This window comes from Geotrypetes seraphini, chromosome 3 (genome assembly GCF_902459505.1).
Source record: "Geotrypetes seraphini chromosome 3, aGeoSer1.1, whole genome shotgun sequence".
NCBI lineage: Eukaryota > Metazoa > Chordata > Amphibia > Gymnophiona > Dermophiidae > Geotrypetes > Geotrypetes seraphini.
The window spans coordinates 337,730,771-337,751,074 of record NC_047086.1 but is presented as its reverse complement, the minus strand read 5'-3'; the positions used below and the strand labels follow the sequence as shown (position 1 = coordinate 337,751,074).

The 20,304-nt window shown below is 39.6% G+C and overlaps 1 protein-coding gene across 2 annotated transcripts in view; it reads right to left on the bottom strand.

Annotated features, from left to right (window-relative positions):
• COMMD1 (copper metabolism domain containing 1) overlaps positions 1-20,304 on the bottom strand; it is a 190,889-nt gene that overhangs the window by 141,298 nt on the left and 29,287 nt on the right. For both annotated transcript variants that reach the window (XM_033938230.1, XM_033938231.1), the window contains exon 2: positions 1,801-2,082. In XM_033938230.1, the coding sequence (XP_033794121.1) occupies positions 1,801-2,082 (282 nt within the window). The remainder of the gene's footprint in view (positions 1-1,800; positions 2,083-20,304) is intronic.

Genomic DNA, 20,304 nt, shown 5'->3' with positions numbered 1-20,304 from the left:
GCTATGTGATTCAGGGTTCCACGTTGAGGATACATTGAAACCCTAAGCTCAGTGTATGGTGGGAGCTAAGAAAGCAAAAGGAATGTTAGGAATCATCAGGAAAGAAATGGAAAACAAAGATGAAAATGTTATAAATGCCTTTCTATCGTTCTATGGTGTGGCCATACCTCGAGTATTGTGGGCAATTCTAGTTTCCGTATCTTAAAAAAGATATAGCAGAATTAGAAAAGGTACAGAGAAGGGCAGCAAAAATGATAAAAGGGATAGGATGACTTCCCTAAAGAAAGGCTAAAGTAGCTACAGCATTTCAGCTTGAAGAAGAGGCGGTTTCAGGGGTGATATGATAGAGGTCTATAAAATACTGAGTGGAGTGGAAAGGGTAGATGTGAATTGCTTGTTTACTGTTTCCAAAAATACTAGAACTAGAGGGCATATGATGAAGCTACTAATTAGTAGATTTAAAACAAACCAGAGAACATATATACATTGGATTGCAAGTTACTTGGTTTGCAAGTGTTTTGCAAGACAAGCAAAACATTTTATTAAACTTTAACTTGATATACAAGCAACGTCTTGCAATATAAGTACATACAGTATACACGCATCACATCATCACAACTGAGCCAATGGTTCTTCTCTCTCTGACGCTGCGGGAGTGTAGTAACTGTTCTAAATGAGCAATGTCTTGCAATACAAGCGCATATAGTATTTTGTATTAAAGTTTTGGGGCTGTGGAACAAATCGTCTCAGTTTTCATTATTTCCTTTGGGGAAATTCGCTTTGATATACAAGTGCTTTTAATTCAAGCATGCTTCTGGAATGAATTATGCTCGCAAGCCAAGGTATTTCTTTACTCAACATGTAATTAAATGCTGGAATTTACTGCCAGAGAATGTGGTGAAATCAATTAGCATAGCAGGGTTTAAAAAAAGGTTTAGATAAGCAGCATAAAATCTGTTTTTATTTAATTATTCAATTTTCTATACCATTTTACTCCTTGGGACCTTGCCAGGTACCAGGGACCTGGGTTGGCCACTATTGGAAACAGGATACTGGGCTTGATGGACCTTCGGTCTGTCCCAGTATGGAAATTCTTATGTTCTCATACCTTTATAGCTTTGTCCAAAGTAGAGACACATATTTATTTGTGATTTTCATGCCAGGTACTTGTGTCTGTTTCTTGATACCCAATTTGTGACTACATCTAAACAATTTTGCTGTGGTGACATTGATTTTATTCTATTTATGTATTAATTAAATTTTCTATACCTTCTCCCAGGGGTGCTCAGAACAGTTTACATGAATTTAGTCAGATACTCAAGCATTTTTCCCTTTCTGTCTCAGCGGGCTCACTATCTATCTAATGTACCTGGGGCAATGAGGGGATTAAGTGACTTGCCCAGGGTCACAAGGAGCAGTGTGATTTGAACTCATAACTTCAGGGTGCTGAGGCTATAGTTTTAATCACTGCGTCACACTCTCTCTGAGGGTTGAAGGGCTCATTGGGAAGAGCAGGAGGATGTTGTCTATGTGCAAATGAGCTGAGATTCCTTGAGTTTGGATTAGTGATGCAAGGGGACTTAAGAAAAGGTAGAATAGGAGGGACTTAAGACAATGTTGAATAGGATTAATCCATATCTTTCTACATTAACCTGAAAGCAAACACCACTTCTAAATTATGCATCTCAGAGACATAACTAATGGTAATCCTAAATCCACCTAACTCAAATTAATATTGATATGCACAAATTACCCTTTACACATAGAGTATTAATTAAAATCTTATCTGTCCTAACTTACCTGCCCATTTTTTCCCAATTCGATCTCTGCTATAGCAACAGGGGTATTGCCAAGATCCATGTCCCTCGATTGAGATTTTAAGTCAACTCTCCAGTTGATGGTTTTAAGAGAGTTGTCCCACCTGGACTGAGTGATTAGACTTTCTCGAATATTTGTCTTATGATTCTTCCAAAACTTTGCAATAACTCTGGCTTGTTCTTCTGTGATTCCACCTTGTTTCTTGGTCTGGGCAGTTAGGAATGCTTCAAGCTGGTTCAAATCCATGTCTGCGGAAACTATTGACTGGGGAAAAATAAGGAAATATTTCTTAATTTTTTACTCCTTGACAGTGCGTACAGAATTATTCTACAAAACTGAAGTAGGTCTAACAATGAGCATACCCCCTAATTCTATAAGGCTGTGTGCCCAAATTTCCAACTAGCACATGCAATTTATAGTCTAAGGTCAGTTGCACACATAACTTAACCTTTTCCTATTGTGTGTCCCGGATGACGGGACATTCCAAAAATGACATAGACAGTGGATAAACAGTCTGCATGGACTAATAAAGAGCCAGGAACACAAAATATTTGAATTTACAGACTTATTTACATTATGTTTACAATAGCCGTAAATGATAACGGTGAATAATGCAAAACTTTGCTAAAATAATTACAATTGGAACCAGCATAACATAAAATTTATTACGATAGGAAAATGTTAAGGCCAGTTAGTATATAATCTATTAACAACCAATTACTAGCTATAATTGGTGTTTATTAGTGCTAATTGGCAGTTATGCTTGTAACTATCTATAACTGGTATTCTATAAATTGCATACTTGTGCCCAACAGGGTGGATACAAACCAATTTTTATTTTTAATACAAAAGAAAAAAATCAGATTTTTAAAAAATTTAAATTTTATTTATTTATTTATTTATAGATTTTTATTGTTATATCATAACAAACTCAAGCAAAAGATACAAAATATAAAGAAAATAGTTCAAATTAAAATATAAACATTAACAAGCCCACATTATTGAGGGTTGACTAATCCTGTCGCAATTTTTTCCTCCAGAAAGTAAAATAAGAAACTAAACATCAATATTCAATAAACTATAACACCAGGCAATAAATCTCTATATTTCATTCCTTCTCAACTTCTGCATTAGTAACAGGTAATATATCCAATTTAGGTTTGTCTAAAAGAAAATTCTCTAAATGAACTGGGTCTAAAAATATATATTTAGTATTCTGAAAAGTCACCAAACATTTACAGGGGAACTTAAGAAAAAATGATGCGCCCACACCCAAGGTTTTTGCCTTGAGTTGCAGGAATTGCTTCCTCCTGTGCTGTGTTTGTGTAGAGACATCTGGAAAGATATTTATCTGTTGACCGCAAAACAGGGCATTTTTGTTCAAAAAATACAATTTAAGTATATCTTGTTTCTCTATTTCAGTCATAAAAGTGACTAATAATGTTGCTCTCTTGGCTATATAGTCTTTTGATGATTCAAGAAATTGGGAAATGTTTAAACTATCAGGGGATACTAATTGATCTTCCCCCCCCCTTCTTCTGATATCTTTTTAATGCCGCTAGGCAAATAATAAAGATTATCTGGAATAAACTTTTCTAAACCTGTATAGGAAAGTATATCTTTAAAATACATTTTTAGTAGTTCCAAAAGAGAGAGAAAATGGGAAATAGGAAAATTCAAGAACCTGAGGTTTCTAGATCTCATAACATTTTCCATTTTTTCCTGGAGATGTAATATAGTATTATCCTTAACATGAGATACAACACATGATTGCATTGCAACAACAGGTGTTTCTACTTTATCCAGTTTCTTCCCCATAATTGCCAATTGATAATCATGCTCAGCCACTTTATTTGTTATTTCTGAGGAAAATTGACAAAGTTGAACTACTGTGCCCTGTAATGAGTTCTCAATTCTATTTACTACAGTCCAGACATCTTGCAAAGTAATTTGTTTATTGCCTATCTCAGGCCTAGAAATAGGACCAATAGGCATTGAAACAGGAGATACCATGAAAGATTGTTCCCCCTTAGATATATTTTTAGAGTCCAGTTCTGAAAGTAATGGAGAGGCTGAATCTGACCCTAGTATGGAAACAGAGTCTGCCTTCTCCCTTAATACTGTAAGAGGCTGAGGTGGAGGTGTGGGTTCGCCAGAAGAGATAGAAGCAGATTGGGATCGAATTTCAAGCCTACCTTCTGTAGGAGTTACAGTTGAAACGGAAAAATGACGATCCATTGGTCCAGTCACATTCAGGGAAGAAGATATAATCTTAGCTTTCCGTTTTCCCATGATAATTCCCTTTAATGCTCCTCACTCCTTGTGGCTCCGAAGGGGCTTCAAAGGGGCAGGTCTTGCCCCTTTAGCCACGCCCCTCCGGACACACGGCCTTGGGCACGCGTCCGCAGGCCGCGTTCCGCGGCTCACACAGTTCTTATGTAGGAAGAGAGGACTTCCTCTCCGAATTGGCAAGTGCCGGGTGGTGGCTGCAGGGTTGCCCGACTGGAGGAAAATTGCCGGCAGGCTCAGTTAGCCCTCTTTTCTCCGCAGCTCACACAGTTCTTATGTAGGGAGAGAGGACCTCCTCTCCGAATCGGCAAGTGCCGGGTGGTGGCTGCAGGGGTGCCTGACTGGAGGAAAATCGCCGGCAGGCTCAGTCAGCCCTCTTTTCTCCGCGGCTCACACAGTTCTTATGTAGGGAGAGAGGACCTCTTCTCCGAATCGGCAAGTGCCAGGTGGTGGCTGCAGGGGTGCCTGACTGGAGGAAAATCGCCGGCAGGCTCAGTCAGCCCTCTTTTCTCCGCGGCTCACACAGTTCTTATGTAGGGAGAGAGGACCTCCTCTCCGAATCGGCAAATGCTGGGTGGTGGCTGCAGGGGTGCCTGACTGGAGGAAAATCGCCAGCAGGCTCAGTCAGCCCCAAATTTGATTTTTTAAAAAAAATAAAATGCTTTTTTGAGGAAAACTATCAAAAAATAGTTTTCTATTTAAAACACATTATAGTCCAAAACTTATTCATCATGAAATAAGAATTTGTTTTTAATTATGTAGCATGAGGCTGCATATTCACACAAAGTTAAAATTTTTTGGTACATGAATTCCATTAATCCATTCATAATTTTACAGCCATAATTTAAGTCATCTTTCTGACTAGTGACTTAAATTGATTTGATTAAAATCAAAGCCACCCTGCTTGATTCCGGAACTTGGAGGCAGCAGAAATGGCTGTGAAGCCCCCATCCCCAGGCATTCTTTTGACATTTTTCAGCTTTAAAATGTATTTCCTTAAAAGCAGAAAGTCTGAAATTTTATTTAATAATGGCTTCTAAAAAGAAAACCAAGCCTGAAACAGCTTTTAAAACAGGTGGGAAGGCAAAAAGATTAAAGTAAGATCCACCCACTCCTTCCAAGACTCCCCTGCCTGTGGACGCTCTGGACATGATAGAGCTAATTGAGGAGCTGAGAAATATTAGATTAGTGATGAAAGATAACACAGATCAACTGGCAGTAATGAAGGAAGAAGTGGCAAACTTGGCACAGAAAGTGGAATTGGAACATACCAAAATGGAGCAGATAGAAACCCAAATGGAGAAAGTGGAAATGGAGCAGCTGCAATATAAAAAAAGAAGATCACAGGGTTCTTCAGGACATGGAAAAACGGATGGTAGATTTTGAAAATCGTTCAAGAAGAAACAATGTGAAGATACTGGGATTAAAAGAAGGGGTGGAGGGAAAGAATGCTATAACTTTCCTGGAAGAAATCATACCAGAAATACTCCCTCTTAATGTAAAAGTGCCACTAGAAATTGAAAGGGCACATAAGATCCCAGGAAGGAGTTCTAATGGTCAGTAAGGATCTAGACCATTAATATTTTGCCTGTTTCGTTTACAGCATGCTATAGAAATTTTAAGAGTGGCAAAGGAGACCAAAAATCTGACTTACAAAGATTCAAAGATTACATTTGTTCTGGATTTTGCGAGAGCAACAATGAATATACGCAAACAATTTTTACAATTGAGACAATTAAAGGAGATCGGGGCAAAATATGGGATTTATTATCCTGCATTCATGAGGATTACTTATAAGGATAAGTTCTACCAGTTTGAAGACCCTGAGAAGTTGAAGGAGTTTTTGTCTTAACAAGGAACACCGATGAACTGAGTGGATAATCCTGTCATCTGTAATTGAGTCTTTGTTTATTGTTTTTCTTTTGGTTTTTGGGAATGCAAGGCTGAATTTTAGTGTTTTTAACTATTTATTTCAATATTTGTAGTTTGACATTTTAACTATCCTTGGTTTTCCAACTGTCATAGAACCACGAGGACAGTATTTTTTTCATTCAAGTGAGCATCGTAACAGGAGAGAATTCGATATCTCTTACACTTTCAGCGAATAACAGGCTAGTAAAAAGGAAGCTCCCACCCACTATGTTAATAGAGGTCTCAATCGGGAAGCATATTAATACTTTACGGAAGAGGAATTCAGTGATGGTAGGAGGAAGTGGGTGGCGTGGACGAAGCATATGTGCAACTGAGCCGCTTGATCAAGGAATACCTTGGGCTGACAGAGCAAATGGATTCTGGGGCTAGCAGAGCTGCTTCGGGAGACAGGGCCTATCCAGACTTGCAAGATTCAACGACAACATTGGATTCATTACCAAGTACAGCTGGCAGATTTGGCCCAATAGCTGCCACCAGTGAATTCCTTGATTCTGCTGTCAGAAAATATTCTGCTAGAAGGTCGGAAAAACTATTAGTACAAAAAAGCCCAATGGAAGAAGCCTCACAGCAGAGAAGGCAGCAGGCTGCACGTCAAGCTTTGATGGGCAAGCCCCCAAGTGCATACACCCACCTGTTTGAAAGGAGTATAGTAACTGTTCCAGCAACACTGGACCCAGCATCGTGTTCCTCTATGCTGCCAAGTGGAAGTAACGTCACCCAGGACCACAGTCTGCTCAGTGCCAGCCCTGAAACCAGCTCCCAGGAATCTGACAACACTTCTGGTTTATTGATGCTGTCCTCAGCAGGTGTGTTCTCTGCCAAGGGCTCTGCTACTTTCCATACTCTGACCATCAATATTCTTGACCCAGAAGAAGATCAGATCGAGCCAGTGATCCTGGCAGCTGAGCCTGAATTGGAAGGGGATCAAGTCAGTGGCATTGGTTCGGAGGTTGCTGTTCCACTGTCTCGTATGGAATCCACAATCAGCCGCCCACCTAAGAAGTCTTCCTCAGCTCAAGAACCTACAACCAGCCACCCTGGCTCCAACAACAAACCCATTCTTCCACCAATCCCATCTGGCCGGAAGATGGCCAAGGTTTAAAGGCCGAGACTAATTGGAAAATATCCAACATTGAGCTCAGATTATCAATTTGCAACAGAAATTTTGTTAAATGTTGGGGTTTGTTTATCCTCCTAAGCAGTGTCTTTGCTCCCTGCTGTTGTAAATCTGTATAGTTTATGCTTTTCCCATGACACCTATTGTTTCATTTAGATTGTTGAGATCGGACATTATAAAGGGCCACTTCCATATTCACTACCTATGTGGAACAGGCTAGTATTTGCACAGTGTAAGCAACTCCATGCTTATGTAGTTCAGTTCAGGGAACAAGTATTCCATTCGTCACAGTGTGGATTGATTTGGGGCAATATAAAGGGCATTCAGTGGTTATATTAATTAAATATAATTGTTTAAGTAATCTCACTACTTTAATGAATTTCCACATATATAGGGAATGTACTTTATTTTATCATATTCTATTATTTATTTGTTCACTTCTTATGAGTATTTATCTATTTATTCAGGTATTTATGAAATATTTTAGTCTATAGGGGTTGATTAATTTTAAGTTTATAAGGGGAAATAATTATGTTGCCTGTGGGAGGGTTCTGGCTGCTAATCTAAATGTATGTCTCAAGCAATCGTATGATATGGGGGATAGGGAACTGGGGGGGGAGAACAGGGGATTTTTATTAAGGGGTTTAGGATGTGTATTGAGCAAAGGGTGTTTTTGTGAGAAAAAAGGATTTTTGGTATACTATTATGGGTTTTCTTTTTTGAAATTTTGCAATGAATTTTAAAATGTTTTTAAATGTCAATGGCCTCAATCATCCTGTTAAGAGGAAAAAATGCTCAATTTTTTAAAGCAGCAAGATGCGGATATATATATATGATACAGGAAACTCATTTGTCTGCTGGGGAATCGATGAAGTTGGAAGGGAGGTGGGTCAAGCAGTGTTTCTTTGTGCCAGCTGTGGGAAAGAAAGCGGGGGTGGATATTTTAGTGCATAGGAAATGTTCAGCTATATTTAATTTTATTTCTGCAGATCCTTCAGGAAGGTGGGTTCAGGTGACTATGACCTTGGGGAAACATGCTCTGACGCTGTTTAATATCTATGCCCCTAATTCAAATCAAGCAGAATTTTTCAAAACTCTTTAACAGGTACTTCTACTGCTAGTTGCCTCTAATCTAGTAGTAGCTGGGGACTTCAATGCTGTTATGGATCCATTGCTAGATAAACAACCCAGTAAGCTTTTGAAATCAATGGGATTGGATAATTTAGTTCAATCCTGTGGATTAAAAGATATCTGGCGGATTCTCCATTTTAATGCTTGGGAATTTTCTTTTTGCTCCCATGTTCATAAATCATTTTCAAGAATAGATTATGTATTTGTATCAGATCAGTTAGTTCAACAGATAACCAAAGCTGACATAAAACAATTGGGTCTATCAGATCATGCTGGAGTTTGGATTGAATTAAAATTTGAGGAACAAGGTTGGAATAGACCTGTTTGGAGATTCAATAATACATTGCTTGCAAATTCAAACTTTATTGAAGAATTTCAATTAAAAATGAATGAATATTTTCAAATCAATGCTTCAGAGGAAATCTCTTCAGAAACACTGTGGGATGCTTTCAAAGCTACCATGAGGGGGCAAATAATCTCATATTCGGTGTATGTTAGGAAAGAGCTTAAAATAGAATATTCTAATTTGGAACAAAATATTAAGGTTTTAGAGTCCCAATTGGCCTTGAAATGGGAACAAACTACTTTATAGGCCCTCTTAAAAGCTAAATATAAATACAATGAGATTTCCTCTCAAATGGCTAGAAAAGAGTTGTTTTCTCAACAGGCTCTGTATTATAGAAACTCGAATAAACAGGAAGAGTATTAGCTAATTACCTTAAAGCTAAAAAAAGAAAAGTAAAAATTGTGGCTATCACAGATGAGAATGGGGAAACTCATTCTCAGATTTGAAATATATTAAAACAATTTTTGAAATATTATAAGGCTTTATGTTCTTCTGAGCTTTATTCAAATAAAGAACTTGAGGGTTTAGAGTTCTTGAAGTTAATTAAGGGGCCTAAAATTCCCAAGCATATAAAAGGAACTCTTGATGTGTCTATATCAATGAAAGAACTACAAGCAACGTTGAAGTCCCTTAGAGTTTGATCCGCTCCAGGTGGTGATGGGTTCACTGTAAAGGTCTACAAATCATTTCAAATTACCCTATTACCTCATCTATTAAATTTATATCAGGCTTAACTGATTAAAGGGTGCATTACAGGTATTATGGCAGAATCTTTAAGTATAGTTTTGCCGAAGCCAAATAAAGATCCCACGTTGGTTTCAAATTACGGGCCTATTTCTTTAATTAATGTAGATGGAAAACTTCTGGCTAAGTTATTGGCTTTACACTTGGCCAAGCCTCTCCCTTATATTATTGGTATGCACCAAACAGGGTTCATTGCACAAAGACATTCTTCAAACAACACCAGCCTGGTTTTCCACATGTTAAATTTAACAAAAGCCATGGAAGGATTTGGCAAATTTTCTGGCTATAAAATAAACTGCAGTAAATCGGAGGTTCTTCCACTAAATGTACATTGTCCAAAAGGATTATTTGATACATTCCCTTTTCTTTGGAAGGAAGAGGATATAAAATATTTAGATATTGTGACAAACCTACTGCATCCCCGAGGTTTATCACAGGGAAATATAACAAAACATAAAAACCCCGGTGCAGAAGGGCTGACCAGGTCAGTGCCCAAGAGAGTAAGTCAGCTGACTACCCTGTAAGCAGTGAAGAAGACATGGAGACAGAACAAGAAAGCTTTGCTTTACCTAAAGTAGTGCCTAAGCAAAAGCAGAAATCTCTGCTCTCTTATCTAGTGCCTGGGAGACAGAAGGCAGGCAAGCAGTTTTCCCTAAGAGAAACATTACATGCAGAGGGAAGGAAATCCTCCCCCCTCTCTGCAGCTACAGGGGAGTGATTTCTTCCCTCAGCTTAAAATGAGGCTCTGTAGAGAGCTAGAGAGGATGGAGAAGGAAGGAACCAGGACAGCCCTCAAGTCAGGAGCAGTGCAGAGGCAGGGAGCCCAGCATGAGGCTGTTTTTGCCTGGAAGCAGCCAGGGCAGTTTGCTGAGACCGATTGGGACATAAAGGAGGAACAGATTGGGAACTCTCCTTCAGAATCCTGTATGCCTGAGCCTATGATGATTGAAGAGAGTAGTGCTCCATTTGAAACACAGCCTGAACAAATGGAGATTGCGTAAGAACTGTGAGTCCAAAGGGAAAGATTATTTTACCTTGTTATCTCTCTGCTGTCTCGCTGATAAATGGGGAAATGTTATGGCAGGATTGGAAACTGCCAGGTTTGCTTCCTGATTACATGGCTGGGTAAAGCACAAGAGCTTATATGTTTTCTGTACAAACCTTAGCTTAACTAAAACAAACACTGTGCAGAAAAAAGCCTGAAATTGCTCTGGTTTCTTGTTACCAAACCTCAGTGCATGCTTACAGCTGTTAGCTGATTACTATAGCAACCTGTGAAAGACAATTAGCCCTGCCTGCCTTAGAAGCTAGACAAAACTCTGACTGGAAGACTGCTCAGTTTGTCTGCTTGTTAACTACAGCTCAAGCTTAAGGAATAGTTTTCATCTAGCCAGTTTCAGCAGGACTTTATTAAAGCTGAAAGAAGCTTTGACTATGATGGCAGATAGCCTACCTAATTATAAGACTCTGGTGAAGAGAAATGCTAGAACTGTGTTGCATTTGATAAAGCCTAGAGCAGACTGAACTATATTTTGTTTTTAAAGAATTATTTTCTCATTTGTAAACTTCATGCCACCGGTGGAACCGGGATTACTTTGTGTTGCTGAGGCCAGTGGCCTAATAAAGCTTATAATTTTCATTGAAGCCATTCTAATTGATTCTATAAAGGAACACTGGCTGTGCTAGGTAATAACCTAGGGGTATCCTATTTGAAAGGTTTCCCTACTTCAAAGGAGCTCACGCCAGAGTTTAAGTCATGTGTCACTGCCAGGCTGCCTCACTTCAATCTTAATTGCACCAATAAGAAATCCCGCAGAATTCAGCTGTTCGCCTTCCCCTCTCTAAAACTATGTCATCTCAAAAGATTCCTAGACAAAACCTTCGCCTTCCAGGCAGCTAACCTGAACCCATGGCTAGCCCAAATGGTACTCGAGGCTCCCACATTCCTCGGCTTCAGAAAATTACTCAAAATTCACCTATTCTGCGAACAGGACCCTTAAATCCTCCCTACACCTGCAATAAAACCTCACCCCACCCTCGTACTGCTCTTCTCCTTCCCTCATGATCTCTTCTCTCTTCCTTACCTTCTATCCTCACCCTCTTCGCTCTTTGCAATTCTGATAAAATGTTGTAAATCTGCGTGTCATCGCGGATCTTAATTAATTGATGTGAACCGACTAGAACTCGCTGGGTATGGCGGTATACAAGAATAAATTATTATTATTATTATAAACCGCTTGGCGAAAGCATAGGTGGTGACAGTATTTGGATACAAAAAAATGTTGGAAGAGACGATCAAAGTAAATTAAAAATCTTTATTGCTGAAGGTTACAGAAATGTGTGAGCAATGGAACCCTTTACATCTGTCTTGGTGGGGGAAAGTTCAAACAGTTAAGATGATGATTTTGCCTGTGGTTTGCTACCAAATGGGTATGTTGCCAGTGTTTTTTTCAGGGTCCTTTTATAAGAAATTAAATAGAATTCTTACTAAATTTATTTGGCTGGGTAAAACTGCAAGAATTGCTTTAGTATCTTTATAAAAAACAATTGCAGTGCGTGGTGAGGGATAATTTTTCCAAATTTTTATAGGTGCCATCAAACCTATATAATGCATCGTGGTATGTATTGGATCCTCCCCGAGCTCATGGAAAATCTTCCAGACTGCTTATGGTTGGAATGTCAACTCCTGTCTCCATTGAGATTGTGTCACATTTTAAGTATCAAGTTACCTAGGATGTTTAAGGACAATAGAATTTTATTACATACTTAGCAAACATTAAAATTTATTAATAATTTAATACCTATTCCAATTCATAAATCCACCTGTCAGTCCCTTTGGATTAATTCCAAGATTCAAATTGGCGGGTTTAAGATCATCTGGAAGCATTGGATGCAGGCGGACATATGTATTCTAGATGATGTAGTATCAGATGGAAAGTCGCTTGACTTTTCATGACTGCAAGAAACATTTGGTATTGCTAAGTCTCAATTCTACAAGTGGTTGCAGTTGAAGCAGGCCATTCAGAAGGGGTTACCTGATTGGTGGAATCTGAATAATCAGTATAGTTTGCCGGTCCTATGCTTCCAGACAGATTTCCTAGGGCATCAGGCTGCCCAGTGGTATAAAATAATATCTGAATTTTTAAATAAGAAACCAAAGACATCTTCGTGACATTTGGAGCATTGAGATAAAGCAGCAGATTTCTGCGTCTCAATGGCCACACATTTGGACTTGGAGGATGAGATGTGTGGTGTAGGGCACTGATCTTTGATCAGAGGGCCGCAGCGTGAGCAGACTGCTGGGCACGATGGACCACTGGTCTGACCCAGCGGCGGCAATTGTTCTTATGTGTGCATCTATGAGACAAGCATGGTTTTGTTTTTTTTGTTACATAGATCTTTTTGGACCCCTGTTCGATTACAGAAATTGGACAGTTCCAAGTCTAATAGATACTGGCACTGTCATCTCGATGTAGGGACATTGGATCATCTACTGTTCTACTGTCCCTTGATACTTAAATTTTGGAGATCCATTTGGAGGTCAAGTGAATAAAATATTGGAAAATCCAGTGGCATTGATGTACGATATTGTGCTATTTGGCACGTTAATGAGGATTAAAAGCCCAATATCTTCCCATAATAATAAACTTCTCTTTATTATGATGGGAGTTGCCATACAACTTATTTTGAAGAACTGGAAAAACTGGGAGCGGTTATATTATAATTTCTGGTGGGAATCTTTATGCCATATGATTACTATACAGCAGGGATATAGGAAATTTAAGGATGTTTGGGAGCCATTAACAAAATTCTGTAAGGAGTGATTATGGATTTTGCCCTTTGAACGTACACATCCAGGGTGGGGAGATACTTTTAATTTAATTATGGTTGAGTGCAATTGTTGGGTATATAGAAGGTGGGGAGGATACATGTATTTGTTATGAAATATAATTTGATTGAATTTAAGTGCTGTTAAAGAATAAAATGTCTGTATAATATGTTGCACTTATTTTTAGCTTTAAAATGAATAAAGATATAAAAAAAAAGACTCCTGAGAAAATAAGAGAGTCATAGGATAGGAGGATTTTTCTGCCCTATCTTTTTTTTTCTTCCAGGTGTAAGTACTTCTGCATTACAGTATGGCTGGGAAACATCGTATCACCAAAGCTGGTGCTCAGGTTACAACTTCTGTCTCTGTGTAGACAGAAAATGTTATCCAGGCAGAAGGAGTAGTTCCATGTACAAGCTGTCTTCAGCTTGAATCCCTCATGAAGGAAGTAAAAGAACTGAGAGAGGAGGTAGCAAGACTGAGAAGCATCCGTGAGAATGAGAGGTACATCGATGAAATGGTTCATGAGGCGTCAAAGATTTCCAGCAGTAGGGAAGGTGTGTAAGGTAGTGGTAGTTGGTGATTCCCTTCAGAGGGGTGCAGAAGTGTCCATCTGCAGACCAGACATGATGTCATGCTGTCTGCATGGTGCCAAAATCCAAGATGTTACGGAGAGCTTGCTGAGACTCATCAAGCCTGATGATTACTATTTGATGCTGCTCATCCACATTGGCACTAACGATAATGCCAGGTACCCATGCAAACGTGTCAAAAGTGACTTTGTGGTTCTGGGAGAGAAGGTGAAGCAGTCAAGTGCGCAGTTGGTATTCTCACCCTTTCTCCCTGTTGAGGGTAAAGTCAAGTTTATTTTTTAGAATTTGATTAATCGCTTAATCATACTTCAAAGCGATGAACATTATAAAAACTTTACAATTTTCAGGGGGAACAAACAAACAGCACTCAACAAACAAGACATACATTACAAAAAGGAAAAAAGGGTATGAAATACAATATTTAATAGAAAAGAAACAAATAAAGGGATAAACATCAGGAGGGGGTAAATAAAAACAACGGAGTATAAAATTCAAAAGGGCAGACTAAACTTTAAAAATAAAATTAAATCAGTCAAAGGCATCTTTAAAAAGAAAACACTTTAACTTGCTCTTAAATCTGTTTATAAGACGTTCTTCTCTTAGACAAATGGGCAAGGAATTCCAGATTTGTGGTGCTGTGACAGAAAAAAAATATACTGTCGAAGTGTACTAATGATTTTAAGAGAAGGAACTGTCATTAAGTGTTGATCACTAGATCTAAGTGTTCTGGCAGAAGCATAGGGAACCAAGAGTCTATCGATAAATGCTGGAGCTTTAAAAAGAAGAGATTTTAAAGTTAACAGTCCATGAAGATTGTGGCTCAGGAAGAGTTATAGGCCTCTGTAGTTGGAGAAGCATCAATCATGTAGTCAATGTGAAGATCAGAATCTATCACTGAGATGAAGACCGATGCCTCATTTTTTGACGGTACCGGTCTGGAGAAGGAGATGGTGTACGATGCTTGTGTTTTCCTAAGTCCAGGGCAGAGAAGCTCGCATCCTGGAGATGACTACATGGCTATGTGGATGGTGTCGTCGAGAGCGTTTTGGCTTCCTGGACCATGGGATGATTTTCCAAGGGCTGCTGAGCAGGGATATGGTTACTGCTTACACATATTTTCAGGGGTGTCATTTAAAGGTCTGATGCTGGTGCTTTACTTTCTCCAGCAGTCACTGCCACTGAAAATAGTGTCCAATGGTTTAAAACTATCGTAATAGCTGAAATATTATTGATATTGGTTAAAGAATATTATTACTAATAGCTATCTACAAGCAAGCTGGACATTGTCACTAAATTTAAACAAATATATCATCAGATTTATGTACAGTGTCCAGATCTCAACAGAGCATCTCATTCAAATGTCTTATCAGGCAGCTAAACCCAGCATTTATTACTAGTGAAGACTCTAAACTCTTAATCAATTATTCTTTGATACAGTTAATCACCAGATAAGTAAGCAAAACACTTCCAACTGAGATGTGCTGGAACAAGAATTCTGTCACTACAGATAGAATCCATTCTGTGACTAACCCCTCTTATAGGAAGTTGAGGCTGGGTAGATCAGCTATGTGTAAATAGTATTTTGGGTGAAAACACTATGAATTACTAAAGCTTACAAGCAGTAGAATTACTGATTTAGCATGAAGAACTTTCTAAGCCTCTCGGACATGCTAGCTGTCTCATGTTAAGTGCAGCTCCTACATCCATCTTGTCTTAATCTCCTCACTTAAGCCCCTCACTCAGCATACATAGGGCCAGGCAAGATAACAAGAGCTCTACAAGGCACCATAAGGAACATGTGCTCACACAAGACCAATTATAATGAAATAGAGAATTACAAGGAGAAAACATAGGAGAAAACACCCTCCAGGGATTCAAGACAAAGTTAGACAAGTTCCTGCTGAACCGGAATGCATGCAGGTAGGGCTAGTCTCAGGGCGCTGGTCTTTGACCGGAGGGTCGCCGCGTGAGCGGACTGCTGGGCACGATGGACTGCTGGTCTGACCCAGCAGCGGCAATTCTTATGTTCTTATGATTTTTAGTCCAAACATATAACTACTTTAATATATACAGACAGTCTACTCACATTTTAATGGGTGCAGCACACACAGAACTAATATGAGGACAAGGGGGGATTAGTCTCCTGGGTACACAGGGATTTGTAAAACTGAAAAGAGAGGCACGTTTATCTTTCAATAATATTGGTATTCTTTGTAAATAGGGCTTTTAGTGCTAATTAATGTCTTGGCATCCCATAGGAAAGAAAAATGTAGCAAATACCCCAACAAGAAGGCATTGCTTCTCTTCTCTGCTATAGTTTTCCTTTATAATATGAAAACAAAGTTGTTCCAAAATGATGGAAAAGAGAGCTTAATGTAACCTTTTCTTATTTTGTCTATTTACATTTTTCAAATTGCTATTCTATTCAGAACAAAAAATCAAACCATAAATATACCAGAATAAGTGCCAGATAACCACCAAAACAAGAACACTATGGGCTCCTTTTACGAAGCTGCGTTAGTGTTTTTAGCGCACGGACCAGATTAGCGTGCGCTATAGTGCGCGCTAGCTGAAAAACTACCACCTGCTCAAGAGGAGGCGGTAGCGGCTAGCGCAGGCGGCATTTTAGCACGCGCTGTTCCGTGCGTTAAGGTCCTAACGCGCCTTCATAAAAGGAGCCCTATGTTGCAAAACAGAATTGCCCCCCATGAAAACAAAAACACACCACTCAGTCACATTTTCCCCTCCTGCTTTTATAAAGTTTCCCTCTCCACCACCATCACACAGATGAACAATAAGCTCTATAACAGGGTTATCCAAAATCAGTCCTCAAGGGATGCAATTCACTCAGGTTTTCCCCAATGAATGTGCTTAAGATCTATTTGCATGCACTGCTTCCATTGCATACAAATAGTTCTCATGCATATTAATTTGGAAAATCCTGAAAATCCGACCTGGCGAGGGCCAAGGTTGGATACCATTGCTCTATAAGCAGAAACTCTCAAACAAACATACAAACAAAAAGAGAAAATTACAAATAATATAAAATACCGCAATAAAAATTATCACAGGAAAAGGAAATTTGATCACATTACACCCTTATTAAAGAACGCGCATTGGCTCCCCATCAACCATAGAATTACTTACAAACTGGCACTAATTACATTTAAAGTCCTACTATCTAAAGCTCCACTATTCCTAGCTAGTCATTATCCCATATAATCCTTTCCATACTTTACGATCAGAGGATAAAAATCTTCTCACAATCCTTTCCTACAAACTATAAACACTAGGTGAAATACACTTTTTTCAGTTACTGCTCCCCAAATCTGGAACCTACTACCAGATCTGGTAAGGGAAGAAAAAACCTTTGAAAAGTCCAAATCAAAACTAAAAAGCTACCTATGCAAGGATGCCTTTAATTAATCTGATTTGGGAGACATCTACACTCGAAGCAGGCAAGCATTGATCAAACAAATGCCCTTCTGTTTTTTCCCTTTTTTGTTCTCTTTCCTATACTAATTTGTAGTTCCTCCTTCCATTTCCCTCTTGTGGAAAGTATGTCTGTAATTCCCCCCAAATTGTTTGCCCCCCCCCATTTTTTAAAATTGTTCATCACTTTGTAATCTATGAAAAAAGCGATTTTATCAAATCCCAAATAAACTTGAAAGTATCAAAACCATATACATTTTCATATCCAAAACCCCAGTCAGAGTGGTAGCCATCCAGACAGAGAAGGGCTCCCACATTTTCCATTATGTTCCCTACAGGCATCAATGCTCTCCATCCAATGAATATCCTATAACTTGTCATGTGAACTACTTCCTCTCTGCCAGGTACATCCAGCCCTTATGAATATATAGCCAGGGTGTTTTTTGCAGCTAGCAAACATTGTCTAGCCATCCTTTCCTCATCTTTATTTTCCTGTTAGATTCCAGCACTCAGAAGACAAAGCACTGGAGTAGAAGTAATATCACACCCTACAATTTCCTTGATCAACCCCAGTCCCACTTGAGACAAAATTCTTGGCTCTTGAGACATTTCCACAGAAGTGCTAAAAATGCCCTTTCTCCCCACACCCCATCTAATATTTTCCATGACCATGCTTGTGCCATTCTTAGATTTGTTTGAGGGCAATATACATCCTATAATTGTTTGAGGGCAATATACATTCTATAAAGAACTTTATATTCTGTTTCCTGCAACTATGCTGAAATCTATGAGACAAATATTCTGAAAAATGATTTTCTAGTCTTCTAACAGAAAATCATCTTTCACGTCACTCTGCCAGTTTTTCTGAAAAGACCCTTCCTCATACCTATGGAGTAGTAGAAGAGTATAAACCCTGATAACCCACCTTTCTTTAAACTTTATCCAAAAGTCTTCAGTTAGTACTAGGGCCTCTTTCAAGTCTATCAACTGCCTTCCACTCTGAAGATTATGACACACCTGACAATAGTAGTAGAAATCAGTCTTTGTGCCATGTTAGTCCACTTTTCAAAATAATATACAAAAATAAAACAAAAACAGGTCTGTACTTGGGCTGGCTCTATTTAACATCTTTGTAAGTGATATTGCAGAAGGACAGTCTGGCATAATTTGTCTATTGTGGATGATATGAAGCTCTGTAATATGGTAGACACCGCGGAGGGTGTGGATAACATGAGGTGGGATCTGGCAAAACTTGAAAAAATGGACTGGTAATTGGCAACTAAGATTTAATGCTAAAAAATGTAAAGACATGCACTGGGGCTGCAAAAATACAGGTGAACAATATAGTATAAAAGGCAAAGTACTTCTGTGTATGGAAGAAGAGCAGGACTGTAACTTTTCTAATTCCACTATATCTTTTTTGAGATGCAGCGACCAGATATTGCACACAGTATTTAAGACAGCCACACCAGCACGGAGTGATACCAGGCATTCATTGCAGTTGCAATACTTTTACTTTTTACTCAAAAAGTATTATATTAGACATAAATAATGTACTTAAATGAAAGTTAAAAAGTTAACATGTTCTTTATTGTACTTTTGCTTAAGTATTAAAAAAATATGTTTACTTTAACTTTTACTTTAGCCAAATACTTTTGAACACTGAGTAAACCTTGACAACTGTTCACAAGTTTTCAACTCAGGCCCATTCCATTCTATTCTTTTCTTTATCTAATGCAGTGGCACATCTTGGTGAGGGCACAGGCATCCCTCCCTCTTCTCTGCTCCCTCCCACTCATCCCCTCGCCATGCATGCACCTTCACCTCCCCACCCACCATACCTCTATCTCCTCGCTGGTGTGAGCAGCAATTCCAACCTACTGCTCGCACCAGCGTCAGCTGTCCCTCCGACATCACTTCCAAGTTCCGTGTCTGGGAAGCGACGTCAGAGGGAGAGCAGACGTGGGCAACGAGTTGGTGATACAGCTCGTGCTGGGGAAGTTAAAAGAGCAGGGGTAGGAAAAGGGTGCGCACACGGCAAGGGGAGGTGGGGGCGGATTAGGGGGGCGGGTGAGGGGCGCACCTACAACCTCTTACCCTCGCTACACCACTGGTCTGATATGCTTATTAAATTTTCTTCCAGGGCAGGGGAGATCTGAGTTAAGTGAGCCATGCTGAACTGGGGCAGGTATCAGTAATAGCAGAGTTCCTCCCATACTGCCCCACACCTAGCAAATGAGGCAGGCAGAACATGAGAGCTGCCGTTTCCTGGAGCGCTAGGTAGATGAAACAACAAAAACTAAAGAATCCCGCAGAACCTACAATGGACTCCCAAGAGTCACTTCCTGTTGCAAGAGGCTGAAACTGAGCTAATGAATAAATCATCAGCACAGTGAGGGGGAAGGGAGACCAGTCGTCCCCCTCACTGCACCGAGACTTCCATCTTTTTCAAAGCCTTTTCTTCGGTGGGAAACCCCGCCCCCTTCTTCCCCAGAACCAACCTAGATTCTCTACAGCCTTTTAAAGGGCTCTGGGCGGGGGGGGGGGGCAGCTAGGGGTGTCTGACCAGTTGCCTTTGCAGGGGAATATTCAGTTCTTGCCGGGCAACTCTTCGGCTTCTTTTAAACGCTGGGCCCAATTCGGAATGACTACTTTGGTGCATGTACTGACTGAGGCTGGGACCCTACCCTCTTGGCCGGTATTTCATCTTCAGAATGGGATTCAGGCCACGGATTTCTTTGCCAATCTGCAATTGGACCATTATGTTCATTCTCTGCAGGTGGAGGGCTTGAAGCTGGGTTTAGGCATTCGGCTCCACTCCTTTTTTGCTAGCTTTGCTGATGGGGAGCTTTCTGTTTCGGCGTTACATAAGGCTATCTGCTTGTTGGTCCCGCCTCGCTCTTGGGACTCTTTGTGTGCCTGTTAGGCCCCGGAATTGGGTATTCTACCGACGGATTTGGGTGTGGGAGGCCTTATTCGGCAAATTCCGACTATTTCTGTCAGTTTCAGGTGCTCCATAAGGTGTTCTTCACAAAAGTTCAACTATACCACTCTGGTTTGGCAGATTATGATC